The sequence below is a fragment of the Desmodus rotundus genome, chromosome 2, assembly GCF_022682495.2.
Source record: "Desmodus rotundus isolate HL8 chromosome 2, HLdesRot8A.1, whole genome shotgun sequence".
Classification (NCBI taxonomy): domain Eukaryota; kingdom Metazoa; phylum Chordata; class Mammalia; order Chiroptera; family Phyllostomidae; genus Desmodus; species Desmodus rotundus.
The window spans coordinates 40197761-40222589 of NC_071388.1; the positions used below are offsets into that span (position 1 = coordinate 40197761).

The following is a 24829-nucleotide window of genomic DNA, read 5'->3' on the forward strand; positions in this document are numbered from 1 at the left end:
GGACATATCTAGCTTAATTTCCTTCTCTCAGACACTCCAGCCCTCCATCACCTGGTGTAAAATGTCTGAAAATATTTGTTTCATATATTTTGTCCAGTTTTTTAGTGGAGGCCAGGGATGTTTATTATGGAAGGGTTAGTAAAGCACCAGTTTAATCAGTCATAGCTATAAGAGTCAAGGCATTTGATTTTCTCCATTTCTACCATTATTGACAACCCATAAAATAATGAGTATCCTTCTCATGTGCCCAACTGAGAAGTTCATCATTTAATCATTTGGGCCAGAAAAAAATTAATAATTCATAAATCATACTGTCATACCTTATCCCCAATTTCCACAGATATATAAGCTAGATTGTAGAGTCGAATTTTATTACTACTGTAATGACTATACTCTAGATGCAATGAGAGATAGGGCTAGAAGACTGATTCACAAAGTAAGACAAAAGAGAACTTAATGGAAGAAAAGAAGATGTGATCTAAAAATGACTTATTAGAGAACAAAAGAAAAGCAACTTTCTGGAGAACAAAGAAGGGATTAACTTCTCTTTTCTAATAAAATTGAAAAGTTTCAGACTTTAATAATATAGGAACCCACAGTCAAAGACAAAATAGGGAGCTCGGGTTTGCACACTGAATGACCTTAAAAAAAAAAAAACATAATGCACTACAAGAGGGCAAAGAGAGGCTCAAGTGAGGAAGATCTAATAGAATTTTCATGGTTTCCTCCAAGACTTGAGCTCAGATGTGGTAAGGCTAGACTTAGAAAAAAAGTATGTCATATGCCCCAGGTGAACATGGGTCTTTCATGGAACTTAGGAGAAACTAAAAGAAACATTTATGAGAGAGTTTCAGGAAAATTTAAAGGGCATGCAACCTAAATGGACAGGCACACCAGAAAGCCTCATATATGAGTTCTAAGACAAGGTAAGGCATCAATGTTTGAAAAAATATATATAGGTAAATAGTAAATACCGAGATTTCCTAGCAAATGTCAGCAGCAATATGCTATCAATCCACTTAATATTTCTTACATTAAAAATATTATTGTTTGATCTCATCTATCATAAGAACACTTACAATTCAATTCTGTCCATGAACACTGGATTATGTCAATTCAAAATATTCCATAAAACAAATGTCCAAGGAAATGATGTAAGCATTTCATTGATTCAGTTCTATGATACTAATTCCAAGGGTCCTACAGGGAGGGACTCTTTTGTTCAGAAAAATGAGTTATCCTTAATTTGGCCAGAAAGAAGAGACAGTGGCAGAGGCTTGAAAAATTTTAATTGTACAGAGACAATCAAAGAGAAGGTATTTGATTGTTAAATTATATTATACTATGGTGAATTTTAGTCTTCTCTAAATCTTTACATTTTAACAAGAGTACTAGTTCTCTTATCTGTGGAACTGATAAAACCTATAAAAACAATCCACTTTTCTTTCATACCTAAGTCCATAGGTATAGAATTAAGGAAGATTCATCATGATGAAAACAACATATCAACAATAACCATTCATGCTACCTTTTTTCAATTAGGTTGTTCATAAGGCTTGTTCATCACTGGACTCCCAGCACCTACAGGTGCTTAGCACAAATGGATATTCAATAAACAAGCAAATGAATTAATTACAATTTTCATATCCATCTAGTCACCATCATGACAATGAAAACAAACACAATAAATTCTGGATCATCAGCCAATGAAAGGTCTAATTGTCACAGAAAAATAGCAACAAAATCAAAAATAAAAAATCTTTTCTAACATGACGATGTTTGGTTTTGTTGTTATTATTGGAGAAGAAGTTGAAATATGGCCCAGAAATGGAAATGCAATGGCTAACAGCAAAGCCCTAGGCTGCTAGGGTTTTGGAGTATTGTTTTAAAGCTCAAAAAGTCATCTGGTATCAATGGCTCATGCAAAATGGGAGATAACTTTTTACAGTGTCCAACATGGAATTTGTTTTTTAGAAATCACCATGGTAGATAAGAAATCTCTTTAAGGTCTACATCTTGAAGATAGCAGAGGAAAAAGCATTACAAGCTTAGAAATTCCATTAATAACTGAAATTAAAGCAATTTCAACCCAAAAGACAATGAAATGTCTACAATTACATTACAACTCTGATATAAAAAAAAAGTGATGATTCAACTCAGAAAGACAGTTGGTATGGACAAGTGTGGAACCCAGTAGATTGAACGATGAAGAATTTCTGAACAGGCCCAGTCCCTTCAGTTGTTCTTCATATAACATGGTTTCTAGCTGCTTTTCTATCATGGGTTATACTGCTCCAAATAAGCTTCATGGTCTTAAAATGTGGCATTAAAGTACAACATAATTGTGATGGTTAATTTTATGTGTCAACTTGGCTGGGCACCCAGATATGCAGTCAAACATCATTCTGGATGTTTTCGTAAGGGTGTGTTTGGGTGAGACTCACATTTAAATTGGTGGATATTGAGTAAAGCAGAATGCCTGCCACAATGTGGGTGCGCCTCATTCAATCGCCTGAAGGCCTGAATGGAACAATAGAACAATCTCCATGGAGCAAGAAGGAATTCTGCCAGCAGATAGCCTTCAAATTTGAACTGCAAAATCAGCTCTTCCTGGGTTTCTAGCCTGATGGCCTTCAGACTTCAAGTAGGGCATCAGCTCTTCTTGGGTTAACAGCTGGCCAGCCCACCCTGCAGATTTTGGACTTGCCTGCCTCCATAATCACGAGCCAATTTCTTAATATAAACCTCTTTATATATATGTCTATATATATTTATACATGTATATATGTCTGTGTATATATATACACAGGCAATGGTATGGTGGTTATCAGAGGGAGGGGGAAAGCTAAAGGGTAAAGGAGGTCATTTGAGGTCTGTCCAGAAAGTATCCAGCCATGTACTATGAAAAAGAGACATTTATTGAAGATGATACAAGATACAAGAAACATTGTACGTAGGACAATGACACCTCAGTCCCCTTCAAAGTAGGCATCTGGGGACATCACACAATTCTTCCAATCGCCATCAGCTGCCCTTTTGTATTTTCCTGAATTTCATCAACAGTCTGAAATCTCTTCCCTTTCAAAGATGATTTCAGTTTTTGGAAAAGTCAGAAGTTGCAGGGTACCAAATATGGGCTATAGGGAAGCTGAGTCACTTGGGTGATAGGATGTCTCACCAAAAATCTGCATGAGACATGACATATGAGCAGGCACGTTGTCATAATGAAGTTGCCAGTCACCGGTTGCCCATAGCTGCAGCCCTCTGAATCATTGAAATAGTTTCTGTGAAAGAATTTTCAAGTTTAACAAAAACTTGATGCAGATTTGTTGCTCTACTCGGTCATTTTGAATGTGACAGCCACACAGTACACATGCTCACTCAATGACATCTACCATACCCACTGACTAGTACAGTGAAGTTGTCATTGTTCACACAAGTGAATTCCAGTCCACTCTCCTTGGCTGCCAGATTACATCGATGTTGCACAAACAGTTCTCATTATATTAACAACGGCTGGACTTTCTCCGGACAGACTTTTATACATATAAAATCCTGAAGTGACTCCTGTCTCACTAAGTAAAAGCCAAGTTCCAACTGATACACGGAGTTCTGGCCAAGATGGAGTCATAGGTAGAAACACTTTGCTTCCTCGCACAACCAAAAGGATAACAACCAATTTAAAATCAATAAACGACAAGGAGTGACAGAAAATCAAACTGCATGGAACTCTGAAACCGAAGAGTTAAAGAAATATTCACCCAGACCAGTAGATGGGGCGGAGACAGGAGATGTGAGACTGGTAGCCAAGCAGAGAGGACCCGGCAAGGTGGCACACTGCGCAGGCAAGGCGGGGCTGGCTGAATGGGAAACTAAAGGCTCAAAACCAGCTGTACAATACTGCGGGGGTTGTGGAGCGGGAGAAACTCCCACTCTCACAGGACAGTTCTTTGGAAAGCGGGGCTAGAGTGGAGCAAGCAAGCGGCATTGTTCCCTCTCTGACTCCCTCCCCCACAGACAGTGACAAAATGCAGCAAAAAGGGTTGTCCCACCCTGGTGAATTCCTAAAGCTCTGCCCCCTTACAACATAACAGGTGCACCAAGACAAAATATGGGCCAAATGAAAGAACAGATCAAAACTCCAGAAAAAGAGCAAAGCAATGAGGAGACAGACAACCTATCTGACGCAGAATTCAAAACACTGGTAATCAGGATGGTCACAGAACTGATTGAACTCAGTCACAAAATGAAGGAAGAAATGAAGGCTACCCAAACTGAAATAAAGTAAAATATACAGGGAACCAACAGTGAAGGGAAGGAAACTGGGACTCAAATCAATGATTTGGAGCAGAAGGAAGAAATAAACATCCAATCGGAACAGAATGAAGAAACAAGAATTCAAAAAAATAAGGAAAGGCTTAGGAACCTATGGGACAGCTTTAAGTGCTCTAACATCTGGATCATAAGTGTGCCAGGAGAAGAACAAGAGCAAGAAATTGAAAACTTACTTGAAGAAATAATGAAGGAAAACTTCCCCAATCTGGTGAATAAAATAGACTTCCAGGAAGTCCAGGAAGCCCAGGGAGTCCCCAAAAAAAGGGACCCAAGGAGGAACAAACCAATGCACATCATAATTAACTCACCCAAGATAAAGGTAAAGAGAGAATCTTAAAAGAGCAAGAGAAAAGGAGATAGTTACCTACAAAGGAATTCCCATAAGACTGTCAACTGATTTCTCAAAAGAAACTTTGCAGGCAAGGAGGGGCTGGAAAGAAGTATTCCAAGTCATGAGAGGCAAGGACCTACATCCAAGATTACTCTATCCAACAAAGCTATCATTTAGAATGGAAGGACAGATAAAGTGCTTCCCAGATCAGGTCAAGTTAAAAGAGTTCATCATTACCAAACCCTTATTATATGAAATGTTAAAGGGACTTATCTAAGAAATAGAAGATCAAAAACTATGAACAGTAAAATGACAATAAACTCATAACTATCAACAACTAAACCTAAAAAACAAAAACAAAAACTAAGCAATCAACTAGAACAGGAATAGAACCAGAGAAATGGAGATCACGTGGAGTGTTTTTAGTGGGGAGGGGGAGGGGAAGAATGGAGGGGTAGGTACAGGGAATAAGAAGCATAATTGTTAGTCATAAAATAGATGGAGCAGGGAGGTTAAAAATAGTATAGGAAACAGAGAAGCCGAAGAACTTAATATGTACAACCCATGGACATGAACTAAATTTGGGGGATGGGGAATGTGGAAGGGAAGTGGGGTGCAAAAAAAAAGAAAAAAAAAAAGAGTAAAAGCCAAGTCCCAATAGCCTACAAACCCTGCACTTCTTTGCTTACTCTGTTCCTGCTACAGTCTTCCTTACTGTTCCTCAATACATCAAGTACCTTTCTGCCTTAGGATCTCTGTACTGACTCTTTCCTCTGCCAGGAACCCTTTTCTCCCAAATAGGCTGAATGATTAATTCCTTCATCCCCTTCAAGTTTTTGCTCACATGGCATCTTCTCAACAAGATCTTCCCTGAGCATTCTATTTTAAAACTACTACACCCAACTTCTGTACTTCTAATACCCTTTACCCAGATTTGTCTCTTTTTCTATAGGATTATCACCTTTTAATATACTATGTCATTTACTTACTATGTTTATTGCTCAAGTCTGTATCCCTCCACCAGAATGTAAGGTTCCTGAAGGCAATAATCTTGGTGTATTTTTTTTTACTATTTTATCCCTGACATCTGAAACAAATCCCTAACCCTCAACAAATATTTGCTGAATAAATTAATTCATTAAATCAATTGCATTTGGAAATTTGACAACTCTCTGTCTACCATTAATCAAATGTCATACCTAAAGCAAACAGGATCAAAGTTCAATCTTTACCCAGATTTGCTGGATTTGCCAATGGAGAAGGGCTATATATACTAAACAAATAATACATTTATGGTCTCTGAAATTCTCCTTTGGTTCTGTCGTCATCAATAAAATTAAAAAGATACTGTTTAATAAAAAAAAGATAATCAATCTTTTTTCAAAGAAAATGTCCAAATTACATTAAAAATGAGTATCAAACCAGTCCAGAATGTAGTGACAAGAAAACTATTTATTTAGCATCAATTAAACTGTCAATTTTTCTTGGTTATAATGTTGACATGTTCCCTGACAATAGTATTCTGCGACATGCCACAAAATGGGAATCTGAGAAGCATGTATGTTTATACTTTCTAAGCAGACATGACAAAGTACTTGAAATAAGCACACTGACCTATATTCCATGTCAGCATCACACATACCTTTTAACTGTATTTTTCAATGATCATAATGGATTTGTTCCAAAATATCTTCCTTCTATTTCCAAGTCCTTTATTTAAACAAAGAAAAACATGGGGAAAATGGCTGGCTGAGAATAGCACTGCAGGTGGCCAGAGCGTATAGTAAAGCATTGCGCATCTCTGGGGGTGTCAGGTACATTGCACATCGTACATAGATTATGATGTAAATGTACCAACAACCCCACACATGCTTTGCCCTAAGGTTTTGCAGTGTTCACCTCTAGGTCTGTTCGGCATTAACTAGCCTCAATTAGAACTGAAATCAGTGATCTTCCCTCTTGGAAAAAGTAATTCAAAATTACTGAGCTAATCAATCCTAAACAATGAAAATGAACTGATTTATATTAAAATAATAACCTCAAAACATTTTACAGGTAACTAAAAACAATAGAGGTGTTAGAGACACAATTATCTTAATATGACTCTATATGATAGGTTTAGTTGAACCCTTGAATCCTTGTTTAGTTGGCAGTAGGTTTTCTGGTAAACAGTAGAAAATTTGATACCCACATGATCTTATAGCACCCTCAAGTGGATAAATATTAAATTGACAATGTTTTTCCCTTGAGGTTTTGGTCTATGATATGAAAAATAAAAAGAGAAGCTGGTATGGTATCCCTTAAAACAAAGACTATTGAATGAAGATACACCAATCCTTATCAGACGAGCTCACAGTTTAAATTATTTCTTTAATAATGAGGATGGATTTTTGGCTGACCTAGCCATACTTTCCACTCTGTATTCTTCATTTTTCCTCGAGTCTACTCAGGGGACTCTGCATAGAGCTTTGAACAGAACAAAACTACCTACCTTAGATGGTAGCAAATCCGTAATTTAAACTTCTTGCACCATGTGCTTATGAATGAAATCAAAGAGTACCCATTTTAGGAAAACAGTTTAAGGATATTTTTAGATGTTAACATAATAATATTTTTAAGGTAAGTTCCATATATATTTACAAACTACATCCTTAAAGAGCATGGTTTCAGCCTACCCTCTCTAAACCATATGGCATGGACAAAGAGTACTAGATATATAGTAAAATTATATGGCTTCTAAAGTTAGTTTTTGAACAAATTATATACCTCCCCATATCTGTTTGTTCATCTTTTAAATAGAAGGAGCAGAAGCACTAGTTGATGGCTTATTAATGTACTAGTTAAGATGTTTTTGGTTCCAAACCATACATTTGCTCAAGCTGACTTAAGCAACAAAAGGGGATTTTTGCCAAGAAAAAAAAGGAGTATGAGTGTATCCCTAGGGTCTTAATCAGCTCTATTCACCCTTTCCTGATACACACATCCCATCCTTTACCCTAGATACAGAAGAGGTGAGGTTGTGTTGAAATTGTTTCAGCAAAATCAGGGTCAAGAACCAGGAAGAATCTGTCTATAAATATTTCTTATATAGTCATATAGTCTGTGTAAGTCCTTCCCAAATGATAATATACAAGTTTCTGAGATCCAGAAGTTTCTGAGATCCAGATAGACTTAATCTTTTGCATATGTCATTGGCAATCATGTATGTTATTTTGGGAAACTTGGGGGATCCAAGAAAAGCTACTTTGAGACATGTTCTGCCCCTGCTTTATGTGGCTACCTTGCTTCAGCTAAGTTTTTGTGTTCTTTGCTAAATAAATCAGGCATTTAATCTCTCTTTCTGTGTATACTCTCACAGAGGAGGCAGAGGGGTCTCCTCCAACCAATCTATAACCTACCTGCAATGACATGCTTACATAACTCATACATCCATAACTAAACTACTCCTGTCTACCTCCCTTTCACACTTGCAGTCTCTAGAACGCAGCTTGTTTTTCATATCTCTACTTCTTTAATTACACTGCTCCATTTTCCTGAAGTGCACACACTTGCCTCCTCTTCTCCTCTCTTATTCCCATCAACTTCCACTACACCTCATCTCTCATTTTTTCCATAAAAAAGGAATCTAGGCAGAGCTTAGTAGGTGTCTACAACAATAGTCTTACCACTGTGCCCTATGTGTTTCTTCTTATGTCTGCTTCTCTATTGGACTCGTGTTGCTCAAGAATCAGGTGGGGTTTTTTTCATCTTTCTATTTCCAGGTCCTGGAAAGTATTTTAAAAAGATGTACATGTGTTTATTTAGAAGTGATATTTGACATCACAATAAAAATAATCCCAAGACCCAGACACCAAAGATCTGAGTTTTTGAGTGCCCTGCCCTTTACGTAAGGGAAACCTTACTTCCCTCACATATATTCACTTAATTATTAATGCTGCTTAATCTAGAAAAGTTATTTAGAAAAGATTTTTTTAAAAGTCAAACTACTAAACCAAGAAGGGAAAAAAGTGTTTTCTTTCAATCTTCACTTTGAGAAGCCCCATTAGGTAGGACTGGTTTCTCTGAGAAGCAAAACCAGTCCCCTCCCTTTCTCTCCCCCCTCCCTGTGGTCCTGCCTCAAAGATCCAATGCTCTCTGTTCTTCAAAGTCAACGGGTATCTTTCCCAGCAGAAAATGAACTCAAATCCACCTGTAGGTATAAAAGGCGTAATCCCCTCATGTGAAATTTGTATTTGGGAAGTGAAGAACAAGGTTGCCTCTGGTACTTAACTACTGTGACTACTTCCATTTAAGGAAAGCAATAACCACAGATTTAAAAAACAAACAGCCTGCATTTTTATTACACCCACTTGAAGTTGTTTTTTTTTGGGGGGGCGGCTCATAACTATGTATACAGCAAGCGTTCAACCAATGTCACTCGATGAATGCTGATTACCCTCTAGGAGCAGCTGCATTCTCCTACTTTTGTGGCCATATCACAGCAATTTTAGATGGTCAGATACGGGCCATGGTTGAATGTTACTCTGGTACCGGAATGAGGAAAAGAGTAGACAGATTCCATGGTGGTGAAGGCATGAACTACTCAAGAATGGCCTCACAAGGTAGCATTCTCAGGGCAAGTAAATGCCACAGTCTGCCATCTGGTTCTCAGATACTGAGCTTCTCAGTCCCTCCAGAGATAATTAGATCCTTAGTAAAAGATCGACTCTAACTAAAATTACATATCTTATTTACCAGAATGGGTACACAGTTCCTTCTTAGTAATTGACCTTCCCTTTCAATGACAGCACCTTCCTTCCTAAGAACGGCCATTCTCCATAGCTACAGTCTAACACAAATCAGTCTGTACCACTGATTAAACTTTTCTGATGAACCCGTAACAGCTTGATTATTTATTATCTTCTAAACTTGCATTCTTCTTGTATTTTCTGAAGTCTTATTCACGTTTATCTATTTGCCAGGATTTTTCACAAAATGGTGTGGCAGCATACACTATATTCTGCGTTGGGTCTTCTATCCAGATGCTGAAACAGTGAAAGGCCGACTGATCTCCCCAAAGACATGTAGCTGGAGAAGGGGCAGAGTAATTGCTACCATTTATTTTTGTTCAAGAGGACTATACTAAATTACACAGTTAGTGGTACAGGTTTTAATATATTGAAATAAAATAAATTTATACTGAAATAAAACTTGTTCTCAAAATTAAAGTTAGTCCTTCTGTATGATAAATATACTCTCTCCAGCAACTCTGACTGTGAGGAGTCTACTAAGGCCAAGTTGGAATCCTAACTCTACCTTTTACCAGCATGACATTGACCAATTTACCGAGATTCTCTGGGCCTGTTTCCTCAAGATCTTACATAAGAGTGTACGAAATACAGTGGTTAGGTTCTCCAGGCAATACGTAACAGAGAAAAAAAGCCTAAGTGACAACTACCTTTGAAAAATGACTTGAATTACCATATGTACGGTACATTGACTTTAGTGGACACACCACCATACAGTAAATCTCATGGGCACTGAATTTTGAGAACCCACTTAGATAAAAGAAAAAAGAAAGCATACACCCAGGTATTAAAGCCATTCCAGTTTTAAGTTAACGCCAAAATAACAGTGAATGGGGTTAAGGATGGAGAATGTTATTGTCCTTCCTTACTTCTGCCTTTTAGCCTACCAAGCAGTCGTTCTGGTGTGGTTAGTCGTTCCGGGGACGTAGCCAGTCATTTATCCAGTTAGTACTTGCAAGGAAGAGCATTTGCAACTTGTACGGGCCCTGGTGGCCCTGGTGGGGCACTGGTACTTACATGCGTCTCATCAAATTAAAGGATGAGTTATTATTTTTCCTAGATTAAGGCTCGGTCTATTGCAATGTAAGAATAACACCAGGGAAATTTTTTTAAGTAATTTTCTTACACACAGCACTATCTCGAAGCCGCAGCCAGCCCCTAACTCAGGAAATGCTTGCCTCAATCCTTCAGGCTTCCGTAGTCTCTCTCTCTTTCGCGAGACCGACGCTCGGGCGCCGACGCTTGGGCGGCTCCGGAATACTTCCGGGAGGCAACTCTACGTGTCGGTGCTCTGTGCTTCCGGCAGCTTTCTCACTGCTCGCTCAGTCTTCGGGACTGCGTGGCTAAAGTTGTGGCACTGACCCGGTTGGGTCACGGACCCAGGGAGGTCGAAGTCCACCTAGTTGAGCCCCGCAGTCTCTAACCATGGACCGGGACCTTCTGCGGCAGTCACTGAATTACCACGGGCCGTCATTGCTGTCCCTGCTCCGTAGCGAACAGCTGGACAATCCGCACTTCCGGAGCCTCCTGGGGTCGGCGGCGGAGTCAGCCCGGGGCCCGTCGCCGCAGCAGCCGTTACAGGGCAGGTAATGGAAAGGCAGCGTCGCTGCAAGACGGGGGAGGGGACCCAATCGGGGTTCCACTACTGCAGCCGGGCGGGTGAGTCCAGAAGGAGAGGAGCTGTGGGCTTGAGCACGTTACGACGCGCCTGTGCCGAAGGCTGGATGGAGGAGGGTCCGCGCTTCTTGTTTGAGGGCAATGACGGGTTCGGGCTGAACTTTTTCTCTGATAATTGGATAGCAAAGGCAGTTCTTTAGCCAAAACTCTCTCGGGTTTTCGTGTGTGGGGATGCGGGCGTCACTTTTTAACTACAGGCTGGCGAGTGAGGGAATCCCTGGTTAAACTTTGCTGGAGCTTAGGATGGACCCAGTTGGACAATGAAAGCAGAAGCTTGGACTTACTAAAAGGTTTTGCAGTTAAACCAGTTTTCGTAAATTTTGGTGTTGTTTTTGTTTGTTTTTTTTAAGAAAAGAGAAGAGAGTCGACAACGTTGAAATACAAAAATTCATTTCCAAAAAAGCGGATCTGCTCTTTGCACTTTCGTGGAAATCAGATGCACTTCCAACATCTGAAGTTAATGAAGACAATGAAGGTGAGTTCAGTCTTAAAATACTTTAATTGCGGTTAGTTTAACAGTACTTAAGATAAAGCAGAACACAAAACTATGGTTAGTAATTTTGTTAATTATTTTTTCAGATTCTTATGCAGTCATGCCACCTTTAGAGCAATTCATGGAAATACCTAGTATGGATCGGAGAGAGCTGTTTTTTCGAGATATAGAGCGTGGAGACATAGTGATTGGAAGAATAAGTTCCATTCGGGAATTTGGGTTTTTCATGGTTTTGATTTGTTTAGGCAGTGGCATCATGAGAGATATATCTCACTTAGAAATCACAGTAAGTTACTTTTCTGTTATTTGATTGCTTCTGTTTTTGGTAGTCATCTCAGTGCAAGAGTTAGTCTTTGCATGCAGTTGTGCTTAAGAGTACCCTACTGACAGTTTGGAGAATTAATATTTTAATTGAAGAAAAGTAGGATAAAGTTTCCTTTTTTAAAAAAATCATTAGCAGTTACAGAGTTACTCCTCCATTTCTGGTTTGTATTTTTTGTCCCCTTGGTTGGCAGGGGTGGGGTCCTTTTTCAAATGTTAAAGAGATCTCAGTTGGTATGTTGAGATTGATTGGTATTTGGGGCTTATTTTTTCCTAGCTGAACGTATTCTTAATTATTTAGTATTCTGCATTAGATACTTGCATATGGATAATTTAGAAATAAATTTATGGCCTATTTATGTATTTACAGTGGTCGAATGTGATTTGTATATTATAAGATACTTTGCCCGAGGTGTCTAGTCCTGATTTTGAAATGTGTCACTTTAAAAGGGTTTGATATTTGCTGTCTGTCAAGGCAGATGAAAAGGAAGAAAAGCAGAAGGTATCACAGACTGGATAACAGAAAATTTGAAGAATTCTCATTTCATTGTCATTGGAATTCTCATACTTGACAAATTTTTGTTTCATTTTTAACAAGTGCGAAATATCTTTTTTCCCATCATCCATACTTAGAGTATTTTTGGTTTCTAAAATTAATTGCAAGTTTCGTGAGATTTTGGTTTTTGAACTAAATCAAAAAACTTGCTTAATTGTGTTTAAGCTTAATTCTAAAAAACAAATTTTTTACAATTGAAATCCTTACTTAAATTTAGACTTTAGAGCGCTAATTGATTTTTTAAGATTATGTCAGCTATTAACTGTGTATGCTGAACAACTAGGATAAAAGACGACCCTTATCACCAAAGATGGAATGCCTGTTGTTTTAAAATGTTTCTCATTGCAGGCTCTTTGTCCATTGAGAGATGTGCCTTCTCACAGTAACCATGGGGACCCTTTATCATATTACCAGACTGGTGATATCATTCGAGGTGATCAATTTCATCATATTAATAAAAAAGTAACGATTGTTATATTTTTTGTTTTTATTTTGAAAATGCAGTTTAATAAGAATAGTGTTTGAAACAAGGGTGGGGGGGTACAGTGTCTTTTTAATCAGCTTGGTTTTCTTATTTTTTTTTTTAAGCTGGAATCAAGGATATTGACAGATACCATGAAAAGCTTGCAGTATCTCTCTATAACTCATCTCTTCCACCACACCTATCTGGTATTAAATTAGGTGTAATTAGTTCTGAAGAGCTTCCTTTGTACTACAGGTAATTTATCCACATTATTTCAACAGCAATTAATTGCAAAACAGTTTCTTGACTAAAAAATAGGAAATTTTGTCCAACTTCTAACAGCAAAGTAGAATTTTAATTTCTCTTATTTCACAGTACACTCACTGTATTTTTATAACCCTTAAATTTCTTCAAATGTGATCAAAGGAACCAAGGCATGGTATTGCCAGACGTTCATGTATAAAAATAATAGGAATATTTAAACTTTGTGATAATATTATATCTTTAACAGAAATGGGACATGCTAATTATGTTAATCATTTTTATATTCTTATTGTGTGTGTTTTTGTTTGTTCATTTGTTTTTAAGGAGGAGTGTTGAACTAAATAGTAATTCTTTGGAATCCTATGATAGTATCATGCAAAGTTCCTTGGGATTTGTTAATCCAGGAGTAGTTGAATTCCTTCTAGGAAAACTAGGAATAGATGAATCTAATCCACCATCTTTAATGAGAGGCCTACAAAGGTATAGTAAATCAGTGTTACTCTATTAAAGTGGTAAGGTGAATGGTGTGAGCTCAGAAGTTACATAACTGAGGGATATATTTGACTATACTATGCCTAGTGGCAGCAATGTGACAAAGGTTGAATGAACTAGGTGTTCTGTCTCCTGAAATTAAGTCTCTTATGAGTGATAGATGTATGCCATGTGAACAGAGAAATATTTAGGAAATTTATAGGAATTTTATGTATATGCTAAAGAAAAATAATGTTTAAGAATAATAGTTATTCCTCCCCTGGCTGGTGTGGTGCAGTGGATTGAGTGCTGGCCTGCAAACCAAAGGGTCACCAGTTGGATTCCCAGCCATGGTACGTGCCTGGGCCACACATTGTTGTTTCTCTCCCTCTTTCTCCCTCCCTTCCCTCTCTAAAAATAAGGAAATAAAATCTTTTTTTAAAAAAGTGTAAGTCAAAGTATATAGGACAAAAATAGCAGTGCAGAGGATTTAAACAATATGACATATATGGAAAATGATTAGTGGGTAGGTACTACTGAAGTATAATTTAAAAAAAAAAAAAAGATAATAGTTATTCCTGAAAGTCCAAGAGTTTTGTGTGTGGGTCTGTGTGTGTGTGTGTGTGTGTGTGTGTGTGTGTACGTGTACAAGGTATGCAAATTTCTTACTTTCTGGGGATTCACTTTTTCAGTGTTGAGTTTTTATTATCTGTCAGAATTGTAGTTACAAAAATGTTTTTATACAGTTCAACTTTTATTTTCTTTAATAGCAAAAATTTCTCTGAAGATGACTTTGCTTCTGCGTTAAGAAAGAAACAGTCTGCATCTTGGGCTTTAAAATGGTATGAAGGTTTTGTCTTTTAACAATTACATTATCTAACCTAAAAGGTTAGGGTAAGGCAAGAATTTTCATGTCATCAAGACCAAATTTGTTTATAAATGAATTAAAGTGAGTTTTTGACAGTAACTTTCTTATTAGGTATAAATGCTGTTGTGTTGTAAACTTAACACACTTAAGTTTTAGCGAACGTTAAATTTTTTTTCAAAAGAAATTAGTATGTTGATATATGGATTTCATAAAATTTGTTATAATATTATCCGAACGCAGAATACTTTTAAGGTATATGGAGAGTATGGAAGATTAAATATTAGCCAAATTTTATTTGCTTTAAAATTTCATCCATGCTAACATTTTGTTTGGTTATTCTCTGAAATGTTTGTGATGCTTTACAAATATCTTTTTTAGTGTGAAGATTGGAGTTGATTATTTTAAGGTTGGGCGCCATGTGGATGCTATGAATGAATACAATAAAGCTCTGGAAATAGACAAACAAAATGTGGAAGCTTTGGTAGCCCGTGGAGCTTTGTAAGTGGATCATGGATTGTAATGAATAATTTACAAGGTGAATGTACAAGATTTATGAATGGCCCACAAGATAAACTCCTCTATTTCATATCTCTAGATATGCAACAAAAGGAAGTCTGAACAAAGCAATAGAAGATTTTGAGCTTGCATTGGAAAACTGTCCAACTCACAGGAATGCAAGAAAATACCTCTGCCAGACACTTGTAGAAAGAGGAGGGCAGTAAGTGTCAGGTTTTGTTTGGTAGCAGAGATCTAATGTCCAACTGACTACTGTAAAATCTTGAACTTAACATAAGGAAATAGCATCTTTAACTCACTTAATTCAGAACAGTCTTAGTTTCGATCTTGGTTGAAAATGTTTTTTAAATAATGGTCCTCTAAATTTTCTAGAGGACCATTTTGCTTATTACTAAGGTTCTTTCTAATTGGAGGTATTTTCGTGACTTAGAGTTTATTATTCTCAATATCTGTTCTTATTACATAGAAATATAAACATAAAAGTACAAAAAAATTAGGTAAATATCCTTTTCCAGGACACATACTAGAAGTTTTAATAGAGAGGAATTTAATTTCTAGTTCATTTTCATCATTTTGGTGGAAGAAAGCCAGAAATAAGAATTGAGAGCTCCTGTTAATTATGAGTCAAATTTCACTGTTATGTTCACTTTATAGCTCTCCTCTGTCCAGAAGAATTCACAAACTCATTAAATGGAAGATCAAATCATTAAGAACAAACCCTGTAACTTTTGTTACTTCCTGAGATGCTGGCATAATACCTTGCCTAGTAGTTGTATCATAAATATTTAATGACTAACTGACTAGTCTAATTTATAAAATATTGTTGAAGAAATATAATACTTATAATATGCCAACAGCCTGATTAATAATTAAAAACCAGTTTATAATTAATACCATCTTTTTACTATTAATTTTAAGAAATAGAATTATCTTTTTCATGAGTTTGCCTGATCATTCCAGTTTGTATGCTCATACCAGAATCATACCCATATACTAATGTCTTTTACTAAGTGAACGACACCACCGCCTACCCAGGCCATAAATGTTGATCGTCTTTGACAAATCCTTTACTCCCTACCCCATCTGACACAAAAGTTATCCTACTGAAGCCATTGGGGTTTTCTTAATTTGTTTTACAGTAATTACTTTTTCCTACTTTCTAAAAACTGAAAAAAAAATATTTTGCAAAATCCTTTCATTGCTCTATATCCTAATTTTCTAATTCAGATTTTTCATAGCATGGACTTTTCAGCATCAACTGATAATGATCTTATTTGCAGACTAGTTGTGATGTACATGTTATGTGTTGGTATTTCCAACTTTAACAGTAAATAAACTGGGAAAATATTTCTATTGAAAGAAAAATTATTCATAAACTACTGGGAAAAGCCAGCCTATTCAATTCTGTACGAAAGCTCAAGATCATACTATAATTACATAGGATATTAGTTGATGTGTGTTCAAATGCATTATACTAAAATGCCAGTGCTGGACCTGCAGCATGGCTTTAGTTACCAGTAATGGAGTCCTGTTTGATTTATTTATTTTGGAGTTTATTTTGTTTTTCCAAATTGAGATGTAATTGACATATAATTGACATTATATTACTTTCAGGTGTACAACACAATGGTTTAATATCCTATGTATGTAGTGCAAAGTGATCACCACAAGTCTGGTTAACATCCATCACCACATGTAGTTACAAGTCATTTTCTTTATTGTGGTAAGAACTGTTACGATTACTTTTAGCAGCTTTTAAATAGACAGGACGTATTATCAACTAAGTGGCCATGCTGTACATTATATCCCCAAGACTGACTTACTGTAATAACTGAAAGTTTGTACTTTTTGACCATTTTCACCTCTTTCACCCCCCAAACCACCAGTTTGTTCCCTATGTCTGTGAGTTTGGTTTTATTTCATTATATTTTATGTGGTTTTACATGGTCTTTTCATCAAAGAAATAGTAGTTAAAAGCTTGTGGTTAAGTGTTGTTCAATTTGGAAAATAATTAGCTAAACATAGTTTTTTCCTATTAAGTTTTCTTACAAAGCCTCCAACTTGTATGCATGTTGGAGTACTTCTGTTTTTGCAAAAAAAAGCTAAATCTTCCTCTCAAATTTAGGTTAGAAGAAGAAGAAAAGTTTTTAAATGCTGAAAGTTACTATAAGAAAGCTTTGGATTTGGATGACGCTTTCAAAGATGCAGAGGATGCTTTACAGAAGCTTCATAAATACATGCAGGTGATTCTTTATTTCCTCCTAGAAATTTAGTAATACTTGAAATTAATGCCAAAACTTAACTTTCTTCTGTGGAAAAGTATCTTAGATTACTTAAGGCATTATGAAAGGTTTCTTTTTAGATACAGATTTTCCTAATTGGTTTTTACATTGCTTCATAATGCCTTTTTATTTGTTAGTACTCAAAAGTAAAAATAACTCAATGAGAAAATTCTGATTACCTAAATTTGGTATGTGAGCTTTCCTGGTGGTTACAAAATTCAGTGATGTTACTATAATTGAGCTAATTCTAAAAATCTTTTTGAGAGATATTTTAAACTGTCTTTTCCTGTAATACTGATGATGATGTTTTCTCATGCATTTTCTTCTGAATTGGACCGTTGCTGCTGTGTCTGTGACATCTGGTGCTGCTCATCCCCATCCTCACTCTGGAAAATGATATCTTATGTAATCATGTGTTCAACTGGGCTGTGCTATTTTTTAAATGGTTTGTATTTGAACGTGGTGATTTCCCCTCAATTCACCTTAATGGAATTTATTTAAATTTTATTTATAAAAATCTGTGTACTGTTTAAATTTTTCAAATTTTAAAAATAATTTTTACTTATTTTTTTTCCCCTTTCTTGCACTCTGGGTTATGGGTACCAATGCAATGGTTTCCCCTTTTTTATGGAATACCAACTGCAATATGGTCCTCAAAACTGTTCTGGCTATTCCAATGATTAATGCCAAACACCTGTATGATTAATTTTTCTATGTTAAAAATACTTGTTTAATGCTGGATATATGGTTATTTGGGCATACCACATTTGGTTTCTGGTTGGGGGATGGTTTTTTGAAAACTGGGTTTTATATATTCTGCTATTTTTAACGTGTGGTTTTTTCCGATATCTGGGTTCTAAAAGAAATCTTTGGAATTAAGAGAAAAACAAGCTGAAAAGGAAGAAAAGCAGAAAACAAAGAAAATAGAAACAAGTGCAGAAAAGTTGCGTAAGCTTTTAAAAGAGGAGAAAAGGTAAACTATAATATTTAGTATTTTTCAATTTAAAGCAACTACTGAGTTGAAACACAGTGCCATATGGAGGTAAAGTAAGTAAAAGTATACAAAAGTATTTCAAATTATAACCAGTTACTCTGAACAATTACAAGTACCATAAACTTTTCTATGAGAGATTAAAGAAAGTGGAATTCTAAGGCTGGAAATCTTGGGTGGGGGGAGAATTAACCTTAAGTTAAAAATACGTAATGTTACTTTAATTATCTGTATTTTAGGGAGGAAAGTTTTAGAAATAGAGCAGTGGGTCTCAGCTGGGGGCGGTTTTGTCCCCTGGGGACCTTTCTGGCTGTCATACTAGTGGAGTGCTGTCTAGTGGGCAGAGGTCAGGGGTGCTGCTAGACACCCTACAGTGATTTTGTAGGACCTCCTCCCACCACACTGCCACCCTGTACTCCGACAAAATGTTTGTAGTGCTGAGGTGGAGAGACAGTCTATGCTCTAGAGTAGCCAGATAACAAAATTTTAATTCTCTTTTATGTGTGTAGGTGGTCTTGTTTTTAATACAATGTTGGAAATGTCACTGTGTTTTGTAGAAGTGGATTTACTTAGAGTGACAAGTGTCTAACACAAGTATTTTTTTCTCCAAAAGTAGTGCTTGATGGTAAAATTGGGTCTTACAATAAGTAAGATCATTACAATTGCTTATCTAAACCACAGCTTTTATGAAATCTTTAAGAGGAACAAAACAGAACTAAAATATATATGGATAATTAGGAAACATTTGTGTGCTTAACATTTGATGAATTAACTACTTTTTTAGGCTAAAGAAGAAAAGAAGAAAATCAACTTCTTCTTCAAGTGTTTCTTCTGGTGATGAATCAGTTTCTTCTTCATCATCATCTTCCTCTTCTGGTCACAAACGGCATAAGAAACATAAGAGGAACCGTTCCGAGTCTTCTCGAAGTTCCAAAAGGCATTCAGCTAAGGCTTCCTCAAATCAGATAGACGAGTCTAGGAAAGATGAGTACTTCCCAGTTCCAGCCAATACATCAGCATCTTTTCTTAACCAAAGACAAGAAATGGAAAAACTACTGGAAAAGCAAGATAGGGTACCATCTGAAAAGAAGCAGGCAAAAGAGAAAGATAGATGTCCTCTCTCTTCAACATCAGTTGAAATTCCGGATGATTTTGGAGGTAGGTCTGAAGATCCAAGAGATTTTTATAATACTGATAAAACTCAGGCAAGTAGTAGCAAAACAGAAAAACCATATAAATATGAAAGACATTTTTCCAGTAGAAGAGATTCCTCAGATTTCTTCTCTAAGAATCCAGAAGACAAGTTAAAAATTTATGGTTATAGAAAATGTGAAAAAGATACAGAGGGAAGAAAAGAGCACTATAGAAAATGGGAGCCAGGTCCCGTGAGGTATTCCACTTCACCAGCAAGCTCAGACTACTCTTCAAAGTTCGTTGAAAAATATAAAAAATATTCTGGATCACGTGATTTCAGTAGACATGAGCAAAGATACCAATTAAGTAAAAATCATAGAGAATATGAAAGAGAGGATAATTATGAGGAGGATATTAAAACAGAGGTTCCAGAAAAAGATGAACTAAATAGCAAAGAGCATTCAGAAAGTGGAGTTAAAAAAAATTTACCTCAAAACTTACTTAATATATTTAATCAGATAGCTGCATTTGAGAAAGAAAAAGGAAATAAGCAAAAAAATTAATATGCCAGGGGAGTCAGCACTATTATCTAAAGGCTGTTAATACAAGTTTTGGGTCTTGTAGTTATAACAGTCCAGTGCAGAAATCTGTTCTTCTAAAGTTATTTGTAAAGATTGAAGAAAGCAAATGATTTTTAGCTATTGCCACATACTTGTTTTAGTTGTTGGTCCTCTTTCACAGCTTCATTCGTAGGCTTTCATATATATGTTTATGTATAGTATTTCTTACTCTGATGACTTAAACTTCAAGATAATTCTCTAGGTGTTTCTTAATTGTGTTATGGTGTATGAGAATTCCTTGAATCTACCTTACCCTGCTGTTTGAGAGAAAATTAAATTTGTGCACTGAACATTTGGATTGTTTTCATCAAAAATGATTTCACTCTCCTCTCTGTTAAAGTAAAAGCCCTCTGCTTTGAAAGATCCATTTAAATATTCTTTAAGTAACACTATATTCATTAATTTTTTTACTAATTTTTAAAATGGTACACAGATTATCTTATCTAATTGGCCTCTAAAGCCAGATTCAATTAACAAAAGACTGTACCAGCTTAACAAATACCTTAGGAATAAAGCATGAAAATTGAATAGGGGCCCATTTTCCTTTTTATTCTTTCCTTTTTGTTTGTTTCTCCCTCTCTCCGTCCCCCTGCCTCTTCCCTTCCTCCCCCCCCCTTACTCCACTGCCTTCCACTCTCCCCCTTCCTTTCTATTTATCTACCTACCTACCTTACTGCTTAGCAGTATAGCCCTAAGAAATTTTTTTAAATATTGGCAAGACTTTAGAGACTGCATTCCAGGCAAGAATGGATCAGGATAGAAAACAATACTTTAGCAAAAGCAAATAGCAGTGGCAAGAGAAGCACACTATAAATCTGATTTTCTCCAGCAAGAAAGAAAACTGGGAACTCCTAGTATTGCACATGTCCAGTTTGGAACACACTGGTCATGTTTTTAAGTAGTCTAGAGCTGGCCTGCACTTTAGCTTTTCTTCCTTGACACCTCCTCTCCCCTGGTGCTTCCCCTGATGCCTCTTTTCTCAGAGTCTGAATGAATGACTAGGCCAACAAAGCCTGCATTTACTAAGAAGAAATTCCCAGCAATTGGAGCGGAAGAAAGGACTTGGGTTGTATGGATCCTCTCCAAGTTACTGAAAGCAGTATAGTTTATTATTTGGGACAGAGATAGGAGTGATAGGAGTGTTGTGTTTATGATGGCCTTTAAAATCTTTTCAATTAATGGCCTTTAAGATTATTCGTGATGACACTGGATGGATAGGTTGGGGGATAGGTGAGTATCCATGTACAGAGGTCTAAGTATGATTGAGGAGGAAGACACTTTAAGTTCTTGTTCTGTCACTATTCTTGCCAATAGTAAAATACCAAAACTTTCAAGTAAAACTGGGTATGTACTATTTGTGGCCTTCAGACTTCAGTGTTAAGAGCCTAATGATTGAGCTAAAGCTTTTGCAGTGCAACAGAAAGAAACTGGTCAAAGAGAATCAGTAGTAGCAAGAGGAATTAGTCATTCAGACATCAGTCGTTGCACCAAGAAACTCACATATTTTAAAAAAAATTTTAATTGTATTTTTTTCCCATTACCATTTAGTACCCTTATAGCAACTTTCCCCTCCCCACCAAAATCACCACACTGTTGTCTATGCCCATGAGTCCTTTTTCCTTTTTGCTTCATTCTTCCACCCTCTTTCCTCTCCCACCCCCTTTTAGCTGTCATCCTGCTGTCCAGCTATGGGTCAGTCTCTATTTTGCTTGTTAGTTTCAGTTTGTTCATTGGATTCCACATATGAGTGAGATCATACGGTATTTGTCTTTCTCTGGCTAGCTTATTTCACTTAGCCTAGTGTTCTGCAGGTTCATCCATACTGTTGGCAAAGGGTGAAATTCTCTTTTTTTACAGTCAAGAAGTATTCCATTGTGTAAATATCTCATAGTTGTTTTATCCACTCACCTACTGATGGACACTTGGGCTGCTTCCATATCTTGGTGATTGTAAATAATGCTGCAGTGAACATACAGGTGCTTGTGTTCTTTCAAATTGGTGTTTTGGGTTCCTTTGGATATATTCTCAGACGTGGGATTCCCTGGTCAAAAGGAAGATCCATTTTTAATTTTTTGAGGTATCTCTATACTGCTTTTCACACTGGCTGCACCAATCTGCATTCCCACCAACAGTGCAAAAGGATTTCCCATTCTCCACATCCTCACCATTATGCGATGTTTGTTGATGTACTGATGATAGACATTCTGGCAGGTATGAGATGGTATCTCCTTGTGGTTTTAATTTGCATTTCTCTGATGACTAGTGATGTTGAGCATCTTTTCATATGTCTGTTGTCCATCTGTATGTCCTCTTTGGAGAATTGTCTACTCAGGTCCTTTTCCCATTTTTTTAATTGGGTTGGTTGCTTCTTGGTATTGAGTTTTATGAGTCCTTTACAAATTTTGTATATGAACCCTTTATCAGATGCATCAGAGAAAATGTTCTCCCATTCTTTGGGTTGTCTTTTTATTTTGTTAATGTTTTCCTTTGTTGTGCAAAAACTTTTTTAGTTTGATACAGTCCTATTTGTTTTTTTGTTTGTTTGTTTCTCTTGCCTGAGGAGATATATCAGAAAAAATACTGCTACGAGCAGTGTCCAAGATTTTGCTTGCCTACGTTTTCTTTGATTTTTATGGTTTTAAGTCTTTGATCCGTTTTGAATTTATTCTTGTGTGTGGTATAAGAAGGTCATCTAGTTTCATTTTTCTGCACATAATTGTCCAACTTCCCCAACACCATTTATTGAATAAACTATCTTTAACCCATTGTATGTGCTTGCTTCCTCTGTGGAATAGTAATTGACTATAAACAGAAAGAAACTGGTCAAAAACAATAGGTAGTATCAGGAGGAGGTAGTCACTTGGACATTCGTCTTTGCACCAAGAAACTCATCTTAAAAGAGTCCCCAGTTTCTGTGTATTAAGAGCTCTGGTATCACTACATAGTGGTGCTTGTAAAGAGTGAAATTTTCTTGACAGAGCCCTTGACCCTTAGAAATTCCTAGTACAACTTAAGAATTTTACATACATCATTTTATTTAATAAAGTTTATTCGCGCATCACTATCAACCAGCATTGTAATTTCCCAGAGCATCTTTGTGGCTTAATGTTATATTCGGGTACCAAAAACATCAGGATAGTACCTTATACAGTAGTTTTTGTGAATTCCATCTAGCCCAGAGCTTCTTTGCTGGGACGTAGTATACTTAAGCAGAGTATACACGCCACCTGAGCAAAAAAGTAATTTGGGGTGTATACTTGTCAAGAATACCTAATGATACCTTCAGTTTTTTTCCTTACCATCATTATGTCTCTAGTTTAATGTACCCAGGCTGTGTCCTGGTTTCCATAGTAGATGACTTTCTGACACAACAGGTGGATGTTAAGACAACTCCAGATTTGGTGATGATGGGCCTTGTCTTACTCTTTAGCATTGTTACACTGAAGTTGGAATACTCTATTTCACAGTTAAATGTAGACTTCTGTGTTGGCCGGAGAGCCTAAACATTCCACAAATATTGTGCTAGGCTTTGGGTGATAACTCAATAATTGGTAGATTTTATTGTGCAGTTCCTATGTGTCAGGCCATGTGCATTTTGTATCTATTATCTGATTATTTCAGTAAACGTTTAATGTAACTAACTGTTATTCTCCCTATAACAAATGAAAGCATAGAGAACTAACTCTCCCAAGGTCACAGAGCTAGTAAGATACAATCCCTGTCTTCAACAGTATGTAATATAATTTTAAGTTTAAAGTGATTTACAAAGAAATAGAGGGCAGAAAATAACTTCCAACATGACTATAAGATTACTCAGTTTTTAGATCTTATAAAATAAAATCCCATGCATTAGAATAATATTTCAGCTAAAAATTTGTTAACCAGCTTTTTTACCCATCTTATTCATTGGACCTGGAAATGCCATTGCCAGTTATTTATGAAAGTAGTAATATTTTCAAATAATGATCAAACATTTAATGCCACTACTGCCTTTCAGAAGGGACTACAAACGACAGTTCTAAACAGTGACAATTATAAATATTTTTTTCCCATGATTTGAAGGAGACAGTACTCACTTAAGCATTTAGATTCTAATACATTTATTTGAAAACTAGTTTAGTAACATTGTACTCGTACTCCACAGTATTCCAAGAGTTCAAAGTGTTGGGGACATATTATGAAGTATTAACTAGAATGACTAGTTCTATATCTATTGATCTGCCTCCTCTAAATTTACAGAATTCCTGTTGCAAATCAAATCAAACTAGTTTTCTTTGTATTTATTAAATCAAGAAAATTTTGAAAATACATTTTTATTTATTCTTTATGGTTGGTTGTATCTTGATAGCAAAATCCTAAATGTTTTTGATTCCTAAAAACTTCAGCTGCATTTTTATTGATGCACATATGTCTCTTCCTATCACTTGTTTTTTTGGTGGAGAGGTGAGAGGTAATGCTATTTTAAGTTATACCAAAGAAGAAACTAACAGATTTCTCCCCCAAAAGTCTGTGAAGTAGGTTTCTTTCAATAAAGAAAAGTTAATAATCAGGATCTTCTAGGGTAAATGAGAATTTTAGTAGTGGTATAAACTCTTTCTGAATCTTTAAAAATTTCTTCCTGAAAGATTCTAAGTGAATGTAGTTGCATGGCTAGCCTGAAATAATGAAGTGAACTATTTTCTAGCATAACCGACAGAAATAACAGGGAAAAACATCATTT

The 24829-nt window shown here is 36.3% G+C and overlaps 1 protein-coding gene and 1 long non-coding RNA gene across 3 annotated transcripts in view; one reads left to right on the forward strand and one right to left on the reverse strand.

Moving 5' to 3' along the window:
- Window positions 1-8674, reverse strand: part of LOC123480131 (uncharacterized) — a 136232-nt gene extending 127558 nt beyond the window's left edge. The window contains exon 1 of the long non-coding RNA XR_006656014.2: window positions 8332-8674. This is a non-coding gene — a long non-coding RNA (uncharacterized lncRNA). The remainder of the gene's footprint in view (window positions 1-8331) is intronic.
- A 2014-nt stretch (window positions 8675-10688) lies between these two features.
- On the forward strand, window positions 10689-23332 carry TTC14 (tetratricopeptide repeat domain 14). 2 transcript variants are annotated; one of them, XM_024563890.4, is made up of 12 exons: window positions 10693-11039; window positions 11481-11605; window positions 11710-11909; window positions 12849-12933; window positions 13089-13218; window positions 13552-13707; window positions 14469-14540; window positions 14945-15064; window positions 15162-15284; window positions 17208-17325; window positions 18228-18337; window positions 19140-23332. In XM_024563890.4, the coding sequence occupies exons 1-12, from the start codon at window positions 10879-10881 to the stop codon at window positions 20050-20052; spliced, it is 2313 nt and encodes a 770-aa protein (XP_024419658.2). In that variant the 5' UTR covers window positions 10693-10878; the 3' UTR covers window positions 20053-23332. The 2 variants fall into 2 exon arrangements, 1 of the variants encoding a protein (XP_024419658.2); XR_008426122.1 differs by lacking the exon at window positions 19140-23332 and having other exon boundaries at window positions 10689-11039; window positions 17208-17809; window positions 18228-18266.
- Window positions 23333-24829: the final 1497 nt, after the last annotated feature.

What these genes read in the sequence shown, in the direction of transcription:
- TTC14 (XM_024563890.4), top strand. Translation starts at nt 10,879, where the DNA reads ATGGACCGGGACCTTCTGCGGCAGTCACTGAATTACCACGGGCCGTCA. An exon ending in TATCTCACTTAGAAATCACA is followed by an intron (nt 11,910 to 12,848) that starts GTAAGTTACTTT and finishes TTCTCATTGCAG; the next exon opens with GCTCTTTGTCCATTGAGAGA. An exon ending in GCATCTTGGGCTTTAAAATG is followed by an intron (nt 14,541 to 14,944) that starts GTATGAAGGTTT and finishes TATCTTTTTTAG; the next exon opens with TGTGAAGATTGGAGTTGATT.